Raw genomic sequence first — 25541 nt, 5'->3', positions numbered from 1 at the left:
GTAGGTAGAGAGAGAGAGAGAGACAGAGAGAGAGGCATCCAGACAAAAAAGTATGAATGAAGGTTCATACCAATCGGATATAAGTTTTGACTCCAATTGCAAAGCTACTAAAATAAGAAATAAACGAACAAACACACACACACACACACACACACACACGCATGTACACCCACCCTCTCCTCTCACGCCTCCCCATAAACACACACATACAATCTCTATCTCTCTCTCTCTCTCTCTCCCCCCCCTCCCAGCCTTTTCTTTTTCCCTACACGTGCAGCCCACCACCCGCTCCAATCCACACAAACCTTTGTAGCTGTCCTTTGTTCTGTCCTCAATCACCACCACCACTTTGCTCCCCGTGTCATCAATCTCCATCTCCACCTTGTCTTTCAACGCTTCTGTTTCCTCTCCGTTATTATCCTCAGCGGCCAACTCTTCCACCTCTTGTGCTTTCGTCACCAGTTTCATCTCTCCGTTCTCACTCTCGCCCTTGACGTCACCAGAACTTGTGTTGACGTCATCTCCGGTTTCGTCGGAGAGAGGCTCTTTCTGTTTCTCCGCCATTTTGGCCTCGTAGGCGTCCGGATCACGTGACCATTCGTTGATGTCCCAACAGGGGTCTTTGTTGTTCCGAGACCACCAAGTTAATCTTCGTATCTGTACAGATGAATAAGGTATCTCTTTTGTTGATAAAGATGAAAGGATACGTATCAACGTAACACACGTGGAAGCAAGCGTTTACATCGAGCTGCAGAACATATAGCACTCTCCTCCATCACCAGGGCTGGATCATACGCATGAGGGGTTGGCGGGGGGGGGGGGGGGGTGGGGGGAGCTTCCAATATTTGTAAGGGATACAGGGGCTGGTCAGGCGGATCGAGTTATGGGAGGGGGGGGGAGGGGGGGGGGGGTGGTGACGGTCCCCCAGATACTGTTAAAATTTAGCATTTTTGAAAGGGGTCTCTGCTTTAGAACAAAAGATAGGCTACATTTGCCAGGTAAGGGGCTGTGCTTCTGGAACTCAGGGCCGACCCGAACAGACCCAGCCCTGCATGATCACCACTACAATCCACTGTAAATCGCTCTCATTAAAAAGGCATGTTACAGAGTAACGCTAGTTTATGGTGTACTGCTAGGGAAAACTCTCAATCACACTCGTGTTACTTTAAACTAGAGCATGCTCCGTTGCATATAGATAACCCTCTGCACCAACATTTATTGAACATAAAAGCTATTAAAAGTCCGTCAGAGGAATGATGGTATCAAACATTGTTTACCGTTCAAAAGTTATGCAGACTCGAGAAAAAGGAAAGGACGGATACGCAGACGGACAAAATATAATCACCCCTACTAACCACTCCGCACAAACACACACACACACACACACACACACACACACACACACACACACACACACATAACTTCTTCTTCTTCGTTCATGGGCTTAGACTCCCACGTTCACTCATGTTTTTAGCACGAGTGGAGTTTTACGTGTATAACCGTTTTTACCCCGCCATTCTGGCAGCATACGCCGATTTCGGGGAGGCATGCTGGGTATTTTCGTGTTTCAAAACCCACCGAACTCTGACATGGATTACAGGATCTTGTCCGTGCGCACTTGGTCTTGTGCTTGCGTGTACACACGAACGGGGTTAAATCACTAGCAGGTCTGCACATAACCAGGCGGCAGCGACCGGGATTCGAACTCACGACCTCCCGATTAGGAGGCCGATGTCTTACCACCACGCCACTGCGCCCGTCGGCACATAACAAAACATCAAATACCTACATCATCACAATATCACTAATACCAGCACCTTCGCCACAACAACAACGACGGCGACAACCTGTCACTACAAATACAAAAACACCACCAACATCTAAACCCAAGACGACAACACCACAGCAAAGTCTAATCCGGCTCTTACGCATCGTTCGTCGATGGGTTTGGTGACGAGAGTGACGACCAGAGCGATGACGATAGTGATGACAAAGAGAAGCGCCGAGAAGTAGAGGTAGTGAACGTCCTTGACTATGGCCGGGGTGGGATCGGGTTCGTTGCTGCCGCAGTCTGGCACGGTGTAGGAATACTGCACCGCAAACCTCACAAGGCCTATCGCCATGCCGATCAACAGCGATACGAACGCCCCCTGGGGTCACAAAAAAAGGAATAAAAAACAGGAAAGGTTAAAAATAAAACAAACAAGAAAGGTTAAAAATCAAAAAACAAGTAATGTACAAGTGTAAGTTGTTGGAACGTTTGTTATTGACACAACAATACGTTACAGTCACAAATTTATCGACCCAACGGTTTGTTTGTTTGTTTGCTTAACGCCCAGCCGACCACGAAAGGCCATATCAGGGCGGTGCTGCTTTGACATATAACGTGCGCCACACACAAGACAGAAGTCGCAGCACAGGCTTCATGTCTCACCCAGTCACATTATTCTGACACCGGACCAACCAGTCCCAGCACTAACCCCATAATGCCAGACGCCAGGCGGAGCAGCCACTAGATTGCCAATTTTAAAGTCTTAGGTAAGACCCAGCCGGGGTTCGAACCCACGACCTCCCGATCACGGGGCGGACGCCTTACCACTAGGCCACCGTGCCGGTCGACCCAACGATCTTTAAAGTGCACAGACAAACAATGAGTAACACGAACTTAGCTTGGTCGAATGTTCGGCCGCTTGTTGTGAAAGTCACAAGCGAATCAAAAGCGAACACTTTTGGAACGTTTAATTAAGGACTAAACAACACGTTCACCAGAACCTTGAACGCCCCCTGGGGGTAAAAAAAAAAAAGAGAATACAAAACAAGAAAGGTTTCAATTTTTGGAACGTTTAATTAAAGGACAAAACAACACGTTCACAAGAACCTCGACCTAACGGCATCTTTAGTGGACAAACAAATAGTCACGAAAGAAAAATCAAGAAATGTGACTTATCCTAGAATGTGCCCCAGATGGTCGTGATGAACAGTACAGGGACCTTGTTATCTTTTTCAAATCATAATGTTTATATTTTTAATTTTCAGAGCTTGTTTTTAATCCAAATATAACATAATTATATGTTTTTGGAATCAGAAAATGATGAAGAATACGATAAACGCAATTTTGGATCGTTTTATAAAAACATAATTTTAATTACAATTTTCAGATTTTTAATGACCAAAGTCATTAATTAAATGTTAAGCCTCCAAGCTGAAATGCAATACCAAAGTCCGGCCTTTGTCGAAGATTGCTTGGCCAAAATTTCAATCACTTTTATTGAAAAATGAGGGTGTGACAGTGCCGCCTCAACTTTTACAAAAAGCCGGATATGACGTCATCAAAGACATTTATCGAAAAAATGAAAACACACGTTTGGGGATATCATACCCAGGAGCTCTCATCAAAAATTTCATACAGATCGATTCAGTAGTTTATTCTGAATCGATCTACACACACACACACACACACACACACACACACACACACACACAGACACACACAGACACACACACACACACACAAACACCACGACCCTCGTCTCGATTCCCCCCTCTATGTTAAAACATTTAGTCAAAACTTGACTAAATGTAACAAGTCGCGTAAGGCGAAAATACAACATTTAGTCAAGTAGCTGTCGAACTCACAGAATGAAACTGAACGCAACGCAACAAAACCGTATACTCGTAGCATCGTCACTCCACCGCCCGTGGCAAAGGCAGTGCCAGTGAAATTGACAAGAAGAGCGGGGTATTCGTTGCGCTGAGAAGGATAGCACGCTTTTCTGTACCTCTCTTCGTTTTAACTTTCTGAGCGTGTTTTTAATCCAAACATATCATATCTATATGTTTTTGGAATCAGGAACCGACAAGGAATAAGATGAAAGTGTTTTTAAATTGATTTCGAAAAAAAAATTTGATTATAATTTTTATATATTTAATTTTCAGAGCTTGTTGTTAATCCAAATATAACATATTTATATGTTTTTGGAATCAGAAAATGATGGAGAATAAGATGAACGTAAATTTGAATCGTTTTATAAAAAAAATATTTTTTTTACAATTTTCAGATTTTTAATGACCAAAGTCATTAATTAATTTTTAAGCCACCAAGCTGAAATGCAATACCGAAGTCCGGGCTTCGTCGAAGATTACTTGACCAAAATTTCAACCAATTTGGTTGAAAAATGAGGGCGTGACAGTGCCGCCTCAACTTTCACGAAAAGCTGGATATGACGTCATCAAAGACATGTATCAAAAAAATGAAAAAAACGTGTGAGGATATCATACCCAGGAACTCTCATGTCAAATTTCATAAAGATCGGTCCAGTAGTTTAGTCTGAACCGCTCTACACACACACACACACAGACACACACACATACACCATGACCCTCGTCTCGATTCCCCCCTCTACGTTAAAACATTTAGTCAAAACTTGACTAAATGTAACAAGTCGCGTAAGGCGAAAATACAATATTTAGTCAAGTAGCTGTCGAACTCACAGAATGAAACTGAACGCAACGCAACGCAGCAAGACCGTATACTCGTAGCATCGTCACTCTACCGCCCGTGGCAAAGGCAGTGCCCGTGGAATTGACAAGAAGAGCGGGGTATTCGTTGCGCTAAGAAGGATAGCACGCTTTTCTGTACCTCTCTTCGTTTTAACTTTCTGAGCGTGTTTTTAATCCAAACATATCATATCTATATATTTTTTGAATCAGGAACCGACAAGGAATAAGATGAAAGTGTTTTTGAATTGATTTCGAAAAAAAAATTTTGATAATAATTTTTATATATTTAATTTTCAGAGCTTGTTTTTAATCCGAATATAACATATTTATATGTTTTTGGAATCAGCAAATGATGGAGAATAAGATAAACATAAATTTGGATCGTTTTATAAATTTTTATTTTTTTTTTACAATTTTCAGATTTTTAATGACCAAAGTCATTAATTAATTTTTAAGCCACCAAGCTGAAATGCAATACCGAACCCCGGGCTTCGTCGAAGATTACTTGACCAAAATTTCAACCAATTTGGTTGAAAAATGAGGGCGTGACAGTGCCGCCTCAACTTTCACGAAAAGCCGGATATGACGTCATCAAAGACATTTATCAAAAAAATGAAAAAAAGTTCGGGGATTTCATACCCAGGAACTCTCATGTCAAATTTCATAAAGATCGGTCCAGTAGTTTAGTCTGAATCGCTCTACACACACACACACACACACACAGACAGACAGACGCACATACACCACGACCCTCGTTTCGATTCCCCCTTGATGTTAAAATATTTAGTCAAAACTTGACTAAATATAACAAGTCGCGTAAGGCGAAAATACAACATTTAGTCAAGTAGCTGTCGAACTCACAGAATGAAACTGAACGCAATGCAACGCAGCAAGACCGTATACTCGTAGCATCGTCAGTCCACCGCTCACAGCAAAGGCAGTGAAATTGACAAGAAGAGCGGGGTAGTACGTTGCGCTGAGAACGATGGCACGCTTTTCTGTACCTCTCTTCGTTTTAACTTTCTGAGCGTGTTTTTAATCCAAACATATCATATCTATATGTTTTTGGAATCAGGAACCGACAAGGAATAAGATGAAAGTGTTTTTAAATTGATTTCGAAAATTTAATTTTGATCATAATTTTTATATATTTAATTTTCAGAGCTTGTTGTTAATCCAAATATAACATATTTATATATTTTGGGAATCAGCAAATGATGGAAAATAAGATGAACGTAAATTTGGATCGTTTTATAAAAGAAATAATTTTTTTTACAATTTTCAGATTTTTAATGACCAAAGTCATAAATTAATTTTTAAGCCACCAAGCTCAAATGCAATACCGAAGTCCGGGCTTCGTCAAACAATACTTGACCAAAATTTCAACCAATTTGGTTGAAAAATGAGGGCGTGACAGTGCCGCCTCAACTTTCACGAAAAGCCGGATATGACGTCATCAAAGACATTTATCAAAAAAATGAAAAAAAAGTATGGGGATATCATACCGAGGAACTTTCATGTCAAATTTCATAAAGATCGGTCCAGTAGTTTGGTCTGAATCGCTCTACACACACGCACACACACACACATACACCACGACCCTCGTCTCGATTCCCCCCTCGATGTTAAAACATTTAGTCATAACTTGACTAAATGTAACAAGTCGCGTAAGGCGAAAATACAATATTTAGTCAAGTAGCTGTCGAACTCACAGAATGAAAGTGAACGCAATGCCATTTTTCAGCAAGACCGTATACTCGTAGCATCGTCAGTCCACCGCTCATGGCAAAGGCAGTGAAATTGACAAGAAGAGCGGGGTAGTAGTTGCGCTAAGAAGGATAGCACGCTTTTCTGTACCTCTCTTTGTTTTAACTTTCTGAGCGTGTTTTTAATCCAAACATATCATATCTATATGTTTTTGGAATCAGGAACCGACAAGGAATAAGATGAAAGTGTTTTTAAATTGATTTGGACAATTTAATTTTGATAATAATTTTTATATATTTAATTTTCAGAGCTTGTTTTTAATCCGAATATAACATATTTATATGTTTTTGGAATCAGCAAATGATGGAGAATAAGATAAACGTAAATTTGGATCGTTTTATAAATTTTTATTTTTTTTTACAATTTTCAGATTTTTAATGACCAAAGTCATTAATTAATTTTTAAGCCACCAAGCTGAAATGCAATACCGAAGTCCGGGCTTCGTCGAAGATTACTTGACCAAAATTTCAACCAATTTGGTTGAAAAATGAGGGCGTGACAGTGCCGCCTCAACTTTCACGAAAAGCCGGATATGACGTCATCAAAGACATTTATCAAATAAATGAAAAAAACGTTCGGGGATTTCATACCCAGGAACTCTCATGTCAAATTTCATAAAGATCGGTCCAGTAGTTTAGTCTGAATCGCTCTACACACACACACACACACACACACACACACAGACACACAGACACACAGACACACGCACATACACCACGACCCTCGTTTCGATTCCCCCTCGATGTTAAAATATTTAGTCAAAACTTGACTAAATATAAAAAGATAGGTTGAGGTCCAGTTGAGGAGGGTGCGGGGTGTCCAGTTGAGGAGGGTGCGGGGTGTCCAGTTGAGGAGGGTGCGGGGTGTCCAGTTGAGGAGGGTGTGGGGTGTCCAGTTGAGGAGGGTGTGGGGTGTCCAGTTGAGGAGGGTGCGGGGTGTCCAGTTGAGGAGGGTGCGGGGTGTCCAGTTGAGGAGGGTGTGGGGTGTCCAGTTGATGAAGGTGCGGGGTGTCCAGTTGAGGAGGGTGCGGGGTGTCCAGTTGAGGAGGGTGCGGGGTGTCCAGTTGAGGAGGGTGTGGGGTGTCCAGTTGAGGAGGGTGCGGGGTGTCCAGTTGAGGAGGGTGTGGGGTGTCCAGTTGAGGAGGGTGCAGGGTGTCCAGTTGAGGAGGGTGTGGGGTGTCCAGTTGAGGAGGGTGTGGGGTGTCCAGTTGAGGAGGGTGCGGGGTGTCCAGTTGAGGAGGGTGTGGGGTGTCCAGTTGAGGAGGGTGTGGGGTGTCCAGTTGAGGAGGGTGTGGGGTGTCCAGTTGAGGAGGGTGCGGGGAGGATGGGGAAGGGGGGGGGGGGGGTGAACTGACATTCTCATTAAACTTTGGCCATAGAAATGGCGAGCAGAAAGACAGCCCAGAGGAATGGGTTGAGGGGAAGGATAGCGCGCGGTAAGGGAGGGGCAAACTGACCTTCTCATTAAACCTAGGCCATAGGAATGGCGAGCAGAAGGACTGCCCAGATGGGTGGAGGAGGGTGGGGGGGGGGGACTGGAGGATATAGCGGTAAGGGAGCGAAGGGACAACTGACCTTCTCATTAAACCTAGGCAATAGGAATGGCGAGCAGAAGGACTGCCCAGAGGGTTGGAGTTGGGGGGGTGGGGTGGGGGGGGGGGTTGTTAGCGGTAAGGGAGGGAGGGGACAACTGACCTTCTCATTAAACCTTGGCCACAAGATGGCGAGCAGAAAGACCGCACAGATGGGCGGCTGGAGGAAGGAGGAGACCTCCTGGATGTAGACGAAGAGCTGGCTGCCCTGGGACGCCTTCAGCACGGGGATCCAGATGATACTGATCACCACCAGCACCACCACGAACAGCCTGCACATGTATTCACACCGGTCAACACAGTCACACCACATCGGACAGCCTGCATGTGCAGTCACACTGGCCAACGCACAGTCTCAAAACAACGAAGAGCCTGTACATGCAGTCACTACGGTAAACACTGTCACACCACCTCGGAGGGCCCCAAAGGGGGGGTATCATCACGATCACGGGAAGGGACATTTTAGCTTTCACGATCACAGTTACCTTGATTTTTGTTTTCACGATCACAAACACCTTGACGAATAGAGGATCATAGAGTGATACAGCTGTGAAAAATGTACGTTGAAAATAAAATGCTTTGCAATAATGCCCATCACAATCACGAAAACAAATGACGATCACGATCACAAGACTTGATTTTTTTGTCATCACGGATCACGGGCAAAGTCCCATCACGATCACAGAAATGGAAATTTGGGCAATCACGGTCACAGAAAGGTCAAAAAACGCCAATCACGATCACGATTTTAAACCCTTTGGGGCCCTCACCTCGGACAACGTGTGCAGTCACACAAGTGAAAACACAATCAGTTTCACATCAGTGAACACACAGTCTCACCACTACGAACAACTTGTGCAGTCACAAAATTGAAAACACAATCACACTACAGAAATTACAACACACTTCACAACCTGTGCAGTTGCACAGGAAAACGCCTTCAAACATCATAGCACTATGAACAACCTGCATGACAAGCACGCCATAACCTATCAACAGTCAAACAATCACGAACATCATTCACTTTGACAAGTGACAGATGCAAAGCAAACGCACGAAAGCAGCAAGTTACTCCCGATACATTATCCATACTTTTCTCACAACTCTGCTCCAGTAATTAATCCCACATACAAAATCTCCCCCCCACACATAAATAAATAACACGCTAACCTGCCGACCACCATGACCTCCAGCTCTGAGGCACGACGTCTGACGTGTGTCCACACATCCATGGCGAAGATTGTGGCTGAAGAGTTGAAGATTGACGTCAGTGATGACATCAGTGCTGACATCATCACGGCAAGCATCATCCCACGGGCTCCTGCACAACGTCATAAATGGGTTATAGTTTTGGGGTAGGACAATCAACAACACATAACAATTTCGTAGGATCTTTTTCGCATCATCATCATCCTCATCATCCTCATCATCCTCATCATCCTCATCATCATCATCATCATCATCATCATCATCATCATCATCATCATCATCATCATCATCATCGTCACTCTCACGTCATTTAAGATAAATAAAAAAAAATATTTGGGACTTCTTCTAGCTATTTGATCATTCATGGGGGCTGATGTCCGTTATTGTCCGAGCGAGGAAAACACTCGTTGTTCATGAAAGCGTCTGCAATGAACCATTATGAAAAGTGCCCTACGTTCACAATATTAAAACAGGTTTTCACCACTCGTTAGTTAATTAATATAATTATGTAACTGTTCAATAATGACACAGTTGGTCATAAGTATAGAAATTTCTTTACAATCGGCTTTACAATACAAAGGTTGCTGTGTATTAGATTTACAATGTGTTCATTATAAATAGATTTTACTATAATTTGAGCGAGTTTGTTGACCGCATTGTATTGAATTTAAAATTTGTTCATTATTGAATCGCTTTTATGCACAACCGGATTCAAATTAACGGATTAGCATTGTATCCAGTTAAGCATGACTGTATTCATTATAACCGAATTTCATTACAATGTATTACCAAATTTCACAAATACCGAATTTTGCTATAACCGGGTTCACAATTAAAGAGTTTCACTGCATATACTAAGGTACATTACCTGCAGGCAGTAGGTTGATGACCATCGTGGGATAGGCGATGTTGCTGCAGCCAGTCCTGCTGCCACACACCTCCATGCACACGTCAGGGTCAGAACAGCCCACAGTCTCTGCACAGATAACACGGCACGTCAGGATCAGAACAGCCCACAGTCTCTACACAGATAATACGGCACGTCAGAATCAGAACAGCCCACAGTCTCTACACAGATAACACGGCACGTCAGGATCAGAACAGCCCACAGTCTCTGCACAGATAACCCGGCACGTCAGTGTCAGAACAGCCCACAGTCTCTACACAGATAACACGGCACGTCAGGATCAGAACAGCCCACAGTCTCTACACAGATAACACGGCACGTCAGGATCAGAACAGCCCACAGTCTCTTCACAGATAATACGGCACGTCAGGATCAGAACAGCCCACAGTCTCTACACAGATAACACGGCACGTCAGGATCAGAACAGCCCACAGTCTCTACACAGATAACACGGCACGTCAGTGTCAGAACAGCCCACAGTCTCTAAACAGATAACACTACACGTCAGAATCAGAACAGCCCACAGTCTCTACACAGATAACACGGCACGTCAGTGTCAGAACAGCCCACAGTCTCTACACAGATAACACGGCACGTCAGGATCAGAACAGCCCACAGTCTCTACACAGATAACACGGCACGTCAGGATCAGAACAGCCCACAGTCTCTTCACAGATAATACGGCACGTCAGGATCAGAACAGCCCACAGTCTCTGCACAGATAACACGGCACGTCAGTGTCAGAACAGCCCACAGTCTCTACACAGATAACACGGCACGTCAGAATCAGAACAGCCCACAGTCTCTACACAGATAACACGGCACGTCAGGATCAGAACAGCCCACAGTCTCTACACAGATAACACGGCACGTCAGGATCAGAACAGCCCACAGTCTCTACACAGATAACACGGCACGTCAGGATCAGAACAGCCCACAGTCTCCACACAGATAACACGGCACGTCAGTGTCAGAACAGCCCACAGTCTCTACACAGATAACACTACACGTCAGAATCAGAACAGCCCACAGTCTCTACACAGATAACACGGCACGTCCATCGTGTTTGCAGGCTCATGCATTCTTTTCAACAAAATAATATCTATGCTACATCTAAACTTTTATTGCATTTCTTGTGAAAACAACATTAACAACAACAACAAACAACAGCAACAACAGCAAAAACAACAACAACAACAATAACAATAACAACAACAACAACAACAACAACAACAACACTAATGATTCTACTTTAGTTGGCCTTATCACAGGAAACAGACATATTATTTTGTTTTGGCCTTAGGATTCTCACGACAACGTGTTTTTGAGGAACTGACCGGTGAAGAGGATCCTGGCGATCACTGACAACAAACCTCACAAGGAACTTATTCGATAAATATCGACAGGGGGCCGACTAATGGTTTAAATGTGAAATGTGTGTATAATAATGGGTGTGGGTCTGAAATGAACTTAGGTAGTAGTTAACATTTGTTTTGAATAATTATTGGTATTTTGACAATGTGGGTAGCATGGAAATGTAAGCATTTGAATGTAAGTCTTAGGTACCATTGTACCCAGGAAGAGAGACGAGAGATAGGAGTAGGTAATGCATTAGCTTGTGTGGTCTTTGAGTTTTGTTTTTGGAAAGATATTGTTAAAGAAAAAGAAGACAATTACAGTAATGCAATATTTATTGTGAAAACCAACGATTGTACAAAGAACATGTGAAGCAACATTATGTCTATGATGGTGTGAAAAAAATTTAGTTATGATTTATACTATTATTATTTAGACTTGAGACTGACAGTGTTGTGACGAGCGTTGGCTAATGGTAACGAGTACATATGTGTGTAGTTGTGGTGTGTGTGTGTGTTTGCGCGTTGGTTTGGATTATGGGTGTAATTTGTAAAACAGATGTGACAGTAATAATGGAGTTCACATCAGTGAGGTTAGTTTGAAATGGAACACACGCACGTTTTTGAAAAAACAATATGAAATTTTGAACCATGAGATCTTTATTAAATAATACACTGAACATCAGCAAAATATCAAAGCAATTATTAATAAGGTTTGAAAAGCTTGACTTACTATGTTAAATAGTGGATTGAAGGCTGAAAACGTCATTTACAAATTACATCTGAGATGTGGAAGGCGGGTGGGGGAAGTGCTGAAAGTGTGGATGAGAATTAAAAAAAAAATGCTGAGTGACAACAGGGAGGTTAAAGGCTGCCCTTTGCGTAGCGTTCATTAATTAATTCCTATTGTTTACACGTGCCAATAATGTTATGAAACTGTACCTAAGGGGATATAATAACGATTGGCTGTAGCTTTCGAACACAGAAAAAATTATTTCAGTATTGCAAAGTGGTTTTGATAGTGTCGAATGTAAACAGAACAGTCTCAAAGTGAAAGTGGATGTTTTCCGGAAATTGCGAACAAGAATACCGGCAGAAAAGCGCGCTTTCCTACCGCGCTAATCTGGCGAGTCAATATCACTACGTTTTGGACGTGGAAGATGAGCGATTTCCTTCACGCGGGGATTGACGACGCTGTACTGTCTGTGTTGACGGTCTAAAAATAGCCCAACCTCTGCTTTGAGACACATGTTTACTGCCCTCAGCTAATTCAAGAAATCACCCCCCTTCTGCTAGGTACACGTGCACTCAAGTTAACCTCTACTTTGACCTGTGTGCCAAGAGTCAGATGAGAGAGAGAGAAAGCGAGAGCGAGAGAGAGAGAGAGAGAGAGAGAGAGAGAGAGAGAAACACACACACATAGACAGAGACAGAGATAGAAAGACAGAAGCGGAGAGACTCAGAGGGAGACACAGACAAAGACATACATACAGAGAGAGAGAGAGAGAGAGAGAGAGAGAGAGAGAGAGAGACTAGATAGAGAGAGAGACTAGATAGAGAGAGAGAGAGAGAGAGAGAGAGAGAGAGAGAGAGAGAGAGAGAGAGAGAGAGAGAGAGAGAGAGAGAGAGAGAGAGAAATGTAACTGATCTCGTGAGAACGGTTGAGGCCTTGCAAGGTTTTGACGGCAACAATAATTATTGTAGTTCTCTAAGACTTTATTTCTGTTTGATTTGTAATATGTTGGGAAGACATATTTATCAATTGATCAACAAAATAAAACATAATACAAAACGACACAACATTGTTAAAATCATTATTGGCCAACGTTGAACGTTTTCGAAGGCCTCAATCTTCCCGCGCCGTAGACCAGATTAATAGGTGGTTGATTTTGGTATTTTGATTTTCATAACATTAAACCTTTCTTGGGGTTCATGGTCATGGCAACAGCCATATTAATATTATATGATGTATAATATTATATTTCACCATAATTATGTGAATTACATGTCATCATACCAAACTGTCATACATTTTTATTCCTACATTATTCTGATTGATCACAACCAAACCCACTATCATTGGACACATCCAAATGCAAGCGCCTGTCTTTGACAACTTGCCATTGATCTAAAAAAATATTTTTAGATCAGTGCAACTTGCTTGGATCTCTTGTTTGGCCTGTAGGTAAAATGTACAATGTATTTTTTGATTTGTGCACAACAGCTTTTTTAAATTTTTTTAACATAACAATGTTTAATGTCACTGTATGTTTGAAAGACCATGTCCATGGTCACGTTTGTAAAACAAATGTTAAATTAGAAAATAAATAACATTTTGGTTCATGATTTTTTCCTACACCTGTGCTGAAAATAAGACATAAAAATGTTGGTATATAAGTCACTCAAATGCAGTATAGTATGAATGGTTTGAGTTTGTTGCGGTTGACCCTGCACAGTTCGACATATGATGTTTTTGTTGAACAATTTTGCCGTCACTCCTCCCATAGGGTGACGTATTTCACAACTTCCTGTGTTACACAAACTCAGTGATGACCAATTTTGCCTTCACCCCTCCCATAGGGTGACGGATTTCACAACTTTCTACTGATGAACAATGTTGCCTTCACACCTCCCATAGGGTGACGGATGTCACAACTTCCTGTGTACACAAACTGATGACGTATTTCACAACAAAATGGCGCTGCCCATTGTCAACCTCGAAACTAACCGTATGAATGGGGGCCTCCTGGCCCCCATAACAACATGTTTTCCAGGAACAAAAAAATTAATCATGAAATATAAAGTTTGAGAGGAACTGACCAGTGAAGAGGATCCTGGCGATCATGCCAGGAAGGACGAGGAGGAAGAAGGGAAGCAGCTTGAGGTAGCCACACAGCACGCAGCCCAGCTTGGAGTGGTCGTACGTCTTGCCCGCCAGTGACCGCTGCACTATCACCTGAGGTTGGACAGAGAAACATCGACATCGTGCTCGTCAAAAGAATCGTCAAAACTAAATTATAATTATCTATATCGCCTACTGAAACACTTCACAGGCTGAGGTTCTTGTGAACGTGTTGTTTTGCCCTGAATTAAACAAAACGTTCCAAAAATGTAACCTTGCTTGTCTTAAAATTAGTATCGCCTTCGTTTTCTACACATGCATTGCTAATATAGCAGCAGCAGCAGCAGGGTTATTGCCGTCGTCGTCATAGTAATCGTCGTCGTCGCTGTTGTTGCTGCTGTCGGCACCACACACACAAAAATACCCACAAAAAACAGCGCTATGATTTTATATAGACTACCACTGTATTAATAGACGAATTCCGAAAATAACTTTGTCGGTTTTGTATGGGTTGTGAATGAGTGAATACCCTTGCTTTCACTGGGACAAACATTGGAGGGGCCAATCACTAGAGAGGGCTGTGTTTGAAACACGAGGACAGGAGCACGTAAGAAATTCTTTGTCCAAAAAAAGAAGAAAGGGTACTCACTCTTTCAATACCCATAAAGAGTTATTTACGAACATCGTCTGTTCTTATCAACACCAGTACCACACGCACTTACTTATTCTTAGCGGATTATGACTTTATTCAGTTATTCTGCAGAAAAACAGAAATGCTGGAGAAAAATTGAAATCAAGAATGCTGCAGTAAAACGGTGATGTTGTTTTACTGGAGAAAAACTGTTTACACTTTTTCTTCAGCATTTTGGCATTATTCAGTTATTCTGCAGAAAAACAGAAATGCTGGAGAAAAACTGTCTTTTCTGCAGCATTTCTGCATAATGTCATCTTTCGCCGAAGCAACGGGTTTTTCTGGAGCAAAACATTTTACTGCAGTAAAATTGAAATCAAGAATGCTGCAGTAAAACGGTGCTGTTGTTTTACTGCAGAAAACCCGTTTACACTTTTTCTGCAGCATTTTGTACTGGCTCATTATAATGTTGGAGCACGCGAGCCCCCCTCTGTCGAGAAATGGACTCATCCAGAATTACCAATAGTTGTGCGTGACACGAATGTATTTTGTCTGTCTGACTTCCTTTCCGACGGAACAAACAATTCCAGGGGGCGACGAATACAAACGCTACTTTACAAGGTCGTTCGTTTTTCTCCAGAAAAACTGTCACAGACTATTCTGAAGAAAACGTTAATCGCAATAATGCTGCAGAAAACCAAGTAAACATTATGCTTCAGAAAAAATGTTTTACTGCAGTAAAAAACGTTGCTTCGGCGAAAGATGAGATTATGCAGAAATGCTGCAGAAAAGACAGTTTTTCTCCAGCATTTCGGTTTTTCTCCAGAATAACTGAATAATGTCATAATCCGCCAAGAGCCAGTACAAAATGCTGCAGAAAAAATGTAAACAGGTTTTCTGCAGTAATACAACAGCACCGTTTTACTGCAGCATTCTTGATTTCAATTTTACTGCAGTAAAATGTTTTGCTGCAGAAAAAAACGCTGCTTCGGCGAAAGATGACATATTATGCAGAAATGCTGCGGAAAAGAACGATTTTTCTCCAGCATTTGTCTTTTCTGCAGAATAACTGAATAAAGTCATAATCCGCTAAGGACACTTACTCCAACGATCAATTGATAAACCAATATGTCATAATTATTATCTTCATCCTCGTTATATCTCTTGGAAGGATTGACCAAAAGTGATTGACCATCATCATCATTGGCGTCATCAACGTCGAAAAAGAAAGTCCCCAATCATCAGAATCTCTAACGACACCAACAGCACCTCCTCCTTATTCTTCTCCTCCTCCTCCATCTCCTCCTCCTCCTCCCCACCTCATCATCGTCGTCGTCGTCGTCATCGTCGTCGTCATCATCATCATCATCATCATCATCATCATCATCATCATCATCATCATCATCATCATCATCATCATCATCATCATCATCACCATCATCGTCGTCATCGTCGTCATCACCATCCCCATCATTATCATCATCATCACCACAACCATCACTATACCAACACTGCTTTCGTCGTTGTCGCTGTACCCCTCACCTGGTCAGCACACCAGTACCAAATGGAGTTAATGGTGACACCGATGAGACCAGGCCAGGGGAGATCACCGTCCGAGGGGTCACGGAAAAGGTGCATGAAGTCGTCACGTGGCATACCACACGTGTCGTTGCGGGCCAATGAACTGTTGGCGATCGCTTTGGGGTATTTCGTCACCAGTCCGTTTATCCCACCAACTTTGTCAAAGCCTGTTAACAAAGAGAGATAGAAACAAGTTGAAGCTGAACAGTGAGAAGACAGAGGCCCTTCTCGTTGGAACACGACAGAAGATTGCTTCCCTCACTGTGACCGACCTCCAGCTGGATGACGCGACTGTTCCATTCTCCCCTGCTGTCAAGAGCCTTGGCGTCTTTCTCGACTCCACTCTCTCCATGCAGACACACATCTCCTTCATCATCAAGACCTGCTTTTTCCACTTACGACGCATCGCCTCCATCCGTCGCTACCTCACCCACGACGCCTGTGTCAAGCTGGTTGTCTCCCTCATCTTCAGTCGTCTGGACTACTGCAACTCCCTTCTGGCTGGCCTCCCCGCCTCATCCATCCATGGCCTACAACGAGTCCAGAACGCTGCTGCCAGGCTGACGTTGAGGAAGACGAAGCGAGACCACATCACCCCCCTACTTCGCTCCTTGCACTGGCTCCCTGTCAACACCCGAATCTCCTACAAACTGTCCACTCTGGTCTACAAGTGTCTCAACGACTCTGCTCCCGAGTACCTTCAATCCTCCCTGGACCTGTACACCCAGCCCTCCGACCGTCCCCTTCGTTCTGCTGCTGACCCACTCCGCCTTCACATCCCTCGCTCGAAACTCGCATCTGCTGGTCAGCGTGCATTTCCCTCCGCGGGCCCCTCCGTCAGGAACTCCCTGCCGCTTGAGCTTCGCCAGAGCCCCTCTCTTGACGCGTTCAAGAGTAGGTTGAAGACTCAGTTCTTCCCGTAGCTGGCTGCGACTTTCATGTTCGACAGTGATGTGTTGTGCCCCCAAAGACATTCTTGTGCTGTGCTCTGTGAGAGGTGTTTTCTTTGTGTTTGATATTATTTTGTTTGGACCTAGCTATTGATGTGTACATTGTTGTTAAACAGTTGTTTGTTGTATGTTTATCAGGGTTTGCTAGTGTGTGATAGGGTTTGTGTCCGTCTGTAGATGTTAGTTTCTTTGTTAGTCCTGTGTTCACAACTCTTCGACAAGCGCTTAGAACTGTACCCACGGAATACGCGCTATATAAGCTTCATATTGATTGATTGAGAAAAGAAGAATGTTTTTTGGGGGTCTCATCTAGTTGCAAGGAAAAACGCTGGACTTGTCATGCTCGGGTCACGGATTCGAAGAGACGAGACATGGGTCAACTTTAGGTGTTGAATCAGAGCCGGTGTCCATGTCGCCCCAGTGTCAACGCCGTGGTCATTCCGCCAAAAGTGCAGGTGATATAATATAATTATGAAACAGTAAAATCTTAAAACCACAAAATGTAAACATTTCCTGGACATTTTTAGTTACTGTGTAAACTTCCTGGTTTTGGAAATTTACTGTAACATATAAATCTAAACACGGGCACATCCTAGTTTTGAATACGAAAAGCCATCCTGTACTCTCAAGTTGCTGTTTAAGACACAATCCATACCCGTTAAAAGGTCCAATGCCCCCCGCGGGTTAGGGGGAAGAATTTACCCGATGCTCCCCAGCATGTCGTAAGAGGCGACTAACGGATTCTGTTTCTCCTTTTACCCTTGTTAAGTGTTTCTTGTATAGAATATAGTCAATGTTTGTGAAGATTTTAGTCAAGCAGTATGTAAGAAATGTTAAGTCCTTTGTACTGGAAACTTGCATTCTCCCAGTAAGGTCATATATTGTACTACGTTGCAAGCCCCTGGAGCAATTTTTTGATTAGTGCTTTTGTGAACAAGAAACAATTAACAAGTGGCTCTATCCCATCTCCCCCCTTTCCCCGTCGCGATATAACCTTCGTGGTTGAAAACGACGTTAAACACCAAATAAAGAAAGAAACTTCAACTTCAACTTCAACTTCAACTTCAAATTTATTGGCTTCAATTTTCACATAGAAGAATTTGTCTTGCGCTTGGGATTAAGACATAGGCAGAAAGTAAGAGTATAACATATAAAAACAGCATTCATATCACATTTCATGTATCACGCACAGTAGTCACTAGTATAGGCCTAGGCCTACAGATATCACATTGTCCCTGTATCACACATGCAATTAAATAGTATCACATTTTCCACGTATCACACACAATATGTACATTACATAACATACAGCAAGTTTCCATCTCCCGCGCCCCCCCTCCCACACATGCATATCCTCGCACGTGCGTCGACTCCATACAAATGACATCATCAGTCCAGAAAGAAAGAAAGAAAGAAAGGCCCAATACAGTTAATTCCTCTACAAATGACCACTCTGCACAGAAAGCACGCAGGCTGTCAATTAGACAAAAAAAAATAGGTCTGTTTACGGTAACATAGGCCCAAAAAATAGGGTCGGTAGGTCGGTTTTTTTTTGTTTTTTTTCCAAAAAACCATATTTTTACGTTATTTTGCAAAAAAAAACAAATCTTTTTTTTTTTTTTTCCCCCAAATGCCAAAAAAAAGTCTAGGGTCGCGCGAAAAAAAATAGGGTCGGTCGGGTTACCGTAAACAGACTATTTTTTTTGGCCTTACTGGACAGTGTTGAAACGAAAGGAAAGCCATATCTCAGATAGTGAGCCCAAACACTTAGACGGGCAGGCCTGTGCTGTTAAGATGATATACTTACTGATGGTCATGAGGACAAAAGCGCCAATTAGCATGATGACCGTCTGTATCAGATCTGTCCAAATCACAGCGGTCAGACCTCCTGTTGACAAACATTGTGGATAAGTATTGGCCGTCAAAATTAATGGCGTGTGTGGGTGTGTGACTGTGTGTGTCAGTGTGTGTGTGTGTGTGTGTGTGTGTGTGTCAGTGAGTTTGCGTGTGCAGACTATTTGACAAGACCTGTGATAGTAAAGATGGCGGCGACGGCCAGCAGCAGGAGGATGGCTGGGTAGATGGACCAGCCGATGGACTGTTCGATGAACAGCGCGCCAGCGTACAGGTCAGCCTGCGTACACGACAAACACAGGGGCATAACGCTTAGCGACAAACAAGACAAACACAGGGGCATAACGCTTAGTGACAAACAAGACAAACACAGGGGCATAACACTTTGCGACAAACAAGACAAACACAGGGGCATAACGCTTAGCGACAAACAAGACAAACACGGGGGCATAACACTTTGTGACAAACAAGACAAACACAGGGGCATAACACTTTGTGACAAACAAGACAAACACAGGGGCATAACGCTTAGCGACAAACAAGACAAACACAGGGGCATAACGCTTAGCGACAAACAAAACAAACACAGGGACATAACGCTTAGGGGCATAACGCTTAGCGACAAACAAGACAAACACAGGGGCATAACGTTTAGCGACAAACAAAACAAACACAGGGGCATAACGCTTAGCGACAAACAAGACAAACACAGGGGCATAACGCTTAGCGACAAACACAACAAACACAGGGACATAACGCTTAGCGACAAACAAAACAAACACAGGGACATAACGCTTAGTGACAAACAAAACAAACACAGGGACATAACGCTTAGCGACAAACAAAACAATGCATGATTGTTTATAAACAATGTAAAATACGTCTAAATAATATATTGTTTACGTAAACAATATATTATTTAGACTTATATTACATTGTTTATAAACAATACGTCTAAATAATATATTGTTTATGTAAACAATATATTATTTAGACTTATATTACATTGTTTGTAAACAATCAGCAATGTTGCTAAATAAATAATTATTTACGTAAACAATGAATTATTTACGAAAACAATGAATTGTTTAGGTAAATAATGAATGGTTTACGTAAACAAAAAAATTATTTAGAATTGTTTTACATTGTTTATAAACATTTACATATTTAGCACATGAGCTTCTAAATAATGATTATTTAGCTACAACTGGTGAAAAAAACATGAAAAAGTATCCAAATAATTATTTGACAAATGGAATGCCATAGATGTGAGCTTATCTACAATAGCACGTTTTTATGCACGAAACAAACGGCTGTGGTTCACAAGAACTCTATAGCGATGGCTTTTGACTGTTGAGAGGAACGGCGATATGCATAAACCGTCGTCTGCTACGACCCTTGCGTGACCCTGCTTCCGGGCTTTTCTTTCTTCAAACTTTCACAACTTCGAATTGTACTGAGCTTGTCTTGATGAAAAAAGAATTCTTTTATGATTAAAGAATGTTTGTGTAACAAGCTGTCAATTTATTATTTAGATTTTAAAAGTTAGGTCTAGCGCAAAAACGCACCACGGTCCAAAAACATTCTGATAATCATCGATCCACGGCCATGGCCAGTTTACATCGATAGAATGAGACCCGAAGGGAAGTAACTCATTTTTGACCTGAGTTCAGGATGGGTCCAAAAAGTGTTCGAGACAATCTGCAAAATTAATTCTTTAAAAATTGCTCGCTCTTTACGTAGGGCACCTAGGATGTTCCCGTTTGGTGAGCGTTCAAATGGAAGGGTGTTTGTACTGTGTGTAAAAGCCTGACAGTATCTGTGATGGTTTACGGGAGGCTTACTGTCCGGGCGTGATTTCCGGTATTGAATATTCATAACAGCCGTCCAGCACCAAAACGAGGCGCCATTGTTGTAGAGGAGCAAGTCCACGAAAATAAATTCGTTGAAAATTTCTCACGCTCGACAGAAAGCAGCCAGGATGTTCCCGTTCGGTGAGCGTTCAAATGGAAGTATGCTTGTACTGTATGTAGACGCTCGGGGAGCTCTGTGATGGTTTACGGGAGGCTTACTGTGCCTTTAATAGTGATCACATTTTAAGAGTAAACATGGCATATGTACATATTTTTAGATTCAGAATTTGACAAGGACTATGATGCAATCATTGTCAAGTCTGCCTGTCTGTCTGTCTGTCTGTCTGTCTGTCTGTCTGTCTGTCTGTCTGTCTCTCTCTCTCTCTCTCTCTCTCTCTCTCTCTCTCTCTCTCTCTCTCTCTCTCTCTTTCTCCCAAGCGGGAAGAACTCACGGATATCTTGGTGAAGATGTAGACGAGGAGAGCCAATACAGCCATGTACATCTGTATCCTCTTGCCTCCAAACCGTCGCTGCAGGTACTCTGGCATTGTGAAGATCTGTAAGGACAATACAAAATTTGTCTTTTTTTGGTGTTGCTTTTGTTTTCCATTTCTACTTTGAATTCATTCTACAGACGAAATGAGGTGCGGGCATGGTTACCGTCATGCAGAAGATTTGGGGATGGGGGGAGAGAGAGAGAGAGAGAGAGAGAGAGAGAGAGAGAGAGAGAGAGAGAGAGAGAGAGAGAGAGAGAGAGAGAGAGAGAGAGAGGGATAGAGAGAGGACGAGAGAGAGAGAGAGATGGATAGAGAGAGAGAGATAGAGAGAGAGATAGATAGAGAGAGAGATGGAGAGAGAAAGAGAGGGATAGAGAGAGGACGAGAGAGAGAGAGAGAGAGGACGAGAGAGAGAGAGAGAGAGAGAGAAAGAGAGGGAGAGAGAGAAAGAGAATGAGTGAGAGAGAGAGAGTGAGAAGAGAGAGAGAGAGAGAGAGAGAGAGAGAGAGAGAGAGAGAAAGAGAGAGAGAAAGAGAGAGTGTAGAGAGGGACATACGCACACACACACACACACACACACACGCACTGATGTACACACACACACACGCTCACACACACACACACACACACACACACACACACACACACACATAGCCAGACACACAAACACACACACTTAGAGCCAGTCACACACACACACACACACACACACACACACACACACACACACACACACACACACAGCCAGACTTACAGACAGACACGCAGACAGGCACACAGATACGGACAGACAATACAGTACCAGACAAATCATACTGAACACCAAATGCATGAAGTATCCAAAGCTTACAGCAAACAACGGAACACAGAAGTTATGCCACAGCTTAGCAAGCAAGTGCACATAATACCTTACTCTAGGAGAGGGCTAGTCTAATCAGAAAGACAAGAGAAGACATGACATGACATGACAAATTCCAATCCATGAACAAAAAAAGAACAAATACCCCTGATGCAATGTAGATAGGCAGGAAGATGTATCCAAGCGTCAGCACGACAATCATTGCCTGTAAAGAGAAAAGAAACTATCAGTTTTAGTGTGTGATTGAGAGAGAGAGAGAGAGAGAGAGAGAGAGAGAGAGAGAGAGAGAGAGGGAGAGAGAGAGAGAGAGAGCGAGAGATAGAGAGAGAGAGAGAGAGAGAGAGAGAGAGAGAGAGAGAGAGAGAGAGAAAGAGAGCGAGAGAGAGAGAGACGGACGGACGGACGGACAGGCAGACAGACAGACAGACAGGCAGACAGACAGGCAGACAGACAGACAGACAGACCGACCGACCGACTGACATACAGACAGACAGACAGGAAGGGACGGCTAGGTGGAGAGAAGACAAAAATAAATAGAGACGGAGACAGAGATGAAGGGAGAGAGAAGAGAGACAGGGTTGGAAAGGCGGAGAATGGTGAATACAACTGGGGAGTTTCGCTACGAAATTGAGATTATCCAGAGAACATATACGCTTCAGTCTGTGTTTGTAATCAGACATGTTGATCATACTGACTCAAGCGATCATTGCTTCATAGCGGACATTAAGTTGATAACATCGAACTGAGAAAAGGGCGTTTTATCAAGATTATACTACACGTCGGAACAATATTGACGTCATGGTCACTTGGGCCCACAAGTCATCAGCGGTGGTTTGCCTCACTGTCTCGAAGGGGTACAACTCTTTCAAAGCCAACAAAGCTAATACATTCCTAACATCGTCTTTATAGTCATGTCACATACTGACTGACAATTAGAGGTTAACGTCCTCTTAGACCAATTGGCTTATATTTGGACAGGTTTTGGTAATACGCTGATGACACGGTGTGATACTTTGACTCGTACAAGCCCACTGCGGCTGTCTACTTCGACACGTCAGCATTAGGCTTGTCTCGTCAAAGTATCGAGATACGATCGTGCTTATGAGAGACAAGAGGTAATGCATGCGTGTCTACTTGTTTTTCAAGCCCTGAGACTTTCGCGGTGAATCTGGGATCGTTATCGTGCGCATGTATGCGCGCGGGGGTGTTCGGACACCGAAGAGAGTCTGCACAAATTTGACTCTGAGAAATACATCTCTCGCCAAACCGGGCATTCGAATATGCAGCGCAGAAGAATGGAAGACAGACAACTCACGTTGAACTCATAGAGGGCAATGGCGATGCCAGCAGCTGCCCCGGAGCCGGCCAGTCCCACAAAGTGAAGACTGCCGATGTTGCTGGCGAACAGAGAGGCTCCCACCTGCAATGATTTATTTCAACATTGTTTCATTCAATCACCATTTTGTAAGGCACAGTCCTTCCCTTGAAACACGTTTTGCTAATGATCTCATATCTGAACAAAATACAAAAACAAAGAGACTGCCAACGTTCCAAAATTCAGAATAAAAAACCAAGAAAGGTAGGTTGTTGGAACGTTTGTTATTGACAAAACAATACGTTACATTCACATACATTATATCCAGGTCATATTAAATTATGTGAATGTAACGTATTGTTTTATCAATAACGAACGTTCCAACAACCTACCTTTACTGTTTTTTGATTTTGTTTCATATGTGGCCAGGCATATGAGATAAACAGCAACACGGTGGCCTAGTGGTAAAGCGTCCGCCCAGTGAGCGGGAGGTCGTGGGTTCGAACCCCCGCCGGGTCATACCTAAGACTTTAAAATTGGCAATCTAGTGGCTGCTCCGCCTGGCGTCTGGCATTATGGGGTGAGTGCGAGGACTGGTTGGTCCGGTGTCAGAATAATGTGACTGGGTGAGACACGAAGCCTGTGCTGCGACTTCTGTCTTGTGTGTGGCGCACGTTATATGTCAAAGCAGCACCGCCCTGATATGGCCCTTCGTGGTCGGCTGGGCGTTAAAGCCATATGTACTCGATGACTATACACGCTAATTGCTTTACCAACAGCTGGAGACATGCTAAATTAATTTCCCTGCAAAATATTGTGGTCTAGGACCCCTTCAATGTTGAGATATGTTAATTTTCATTTTGATCTGGATCGTCCTATTTATAGATTTGCCAACAGAGGTAGCGTTGACGCAAGGGAAATAACTCCGCGTCTTTGTTTACATCCAAAGTTTTTGAGACTCTAAAACAAGCTGTAATGCATGTATATGGTCCGCGCATGGCGACATATCGTCATTACATGGTCTTATGGTGCGTTTGACATCGATTATTGGCAAACTACACTTTGTAAACACGGGAGCGCGTACATATGCCTTTAAGCAAACAAACAAACAAACAAACAAACAAACAAACTCACAGGGATCCAGTTCATGTTGCGACCGGCCAGGAAGTAACCTCCAACGCTGCCCCGGTTCTTGCGTGAAGTCTGGAAGCAAGGTACCGAGTGAAGATAAACACAGCGTGACGAGAAAAAAAATAGCGTGACAAACATAGCATGATTAACGTAGCATGACAAATATCGATTGACAAACATTGCGTGACTAACATAGCTTTTGAAAAACAGAGCTTGACTAACCTAGCGCGATAAACATGGCGTGACAAACAGAGCTTGACAAACAGAGCTTGACAAACAGAGCGTGATAAACAGAGCGTGACAAACAGGGCTTTTGACAAACATAGCGTGACAAACAGAGCGGGACAAACAGAGCGTGACAAACATAGCGTGACAAACATTGCTTTTGACAAACAAAGCGTGACAAACAGAGCGTGACAAACATAGCGTGACAAACAGAGCTTTTGACAAACAAAGCGTGACAAACATAGTGTGACAAACAGAGCGTGACAAAACATAGCGTGACAAACAGAAAGTGACAAACATAGCTTTTGACAAACATTGCGTGGCATACAGAGCGTGACAAACATAGCGTGACAAACATAGCGTGACAAAAAGAGCGTGACAGACATATCGTGACAAACATATCGTGACAAACAGAGCGTGGCAAACAGAGCGTGGCAAACAGAGCGTGACAAACAGAGCGTGACAAACATAGCA

General features: G+C 43.0%; 1 protein-coding gene across 1 annotated transcript in view; it reads right to left on the bottom strand.

Moving 5' to 3' along the window:
• The window catches only part of LOC138949088 (sodium/glucose cotransporter 4-like), a 44350-nt gene that overhangs the window by 4708 nt on the left and 14101 nt on the right, over positions 1 to 25541 (bottom strand). The window contains exons 3-15 of the mRNA XM_070320824.1: positions 24846 to 24914; positions 23712 to 23816; positions 22542 to 22601; positions 21493 to 21597; positions 19362 to 19467; positions 19141 to 19221; positions 16345 to 16550; positions 14150 to 14285; positions 9936 to 10043; positions 9029 to 9179; positions 7962 to 8130; positions 1929 to 2150; positions 306 to 657 (exon numbers count right to left, since the gene is read on the bottom strand). Coding sequence (XP_070176925.1) covers positions 306 to 657; positions 1929 to 2150; positions 7962 to 8130; positions 9029 to 9179; positions 9936 to 10043; positions 14150 to 14285; positions 16345 to 16550; positions 19141 to 19221; positions 19362 to 19467; positions 21493 to 21597; positions 22542 to 22601; positions 23712 to 23816; positions 24846 to 24914 — 1870 coding nt within the window. The remainder of the gene's footprint in view (positions 1 to 305; positions 658 to 1928; positions 2151 to 7961; positions 8131 to 9028; positions 9180 to 9935; positions 10044 to 14149; positions 14286 to 16344; positions 16551 to 19140; positions 19222 to 19361; positions 19468 to 21492; positions 21598 to 22541; positions 22602 to 23711; positions 23817 to 24845; positions 24915 to 25541) is intronic.

Source organism: Littorina saxatilis, linkage group LG15 (assembly GCF_037325665.1).
Source record: "Littorina saxatilis isolate snail1 linkage group LG15, US_GU_Lsax_2.0, whole genome shotgun sequence".
In the NCBI taxonomy this organism is placed as follows: Eukaryota; Metazoa; Mollusca; class Gastropoda; order Littorinimorpha; family Littorinidae; genus Littorina; species Littorina saxatilis.
This window is presented reverse-complemented; position numbering and strand designations above follow the sequence as displayed.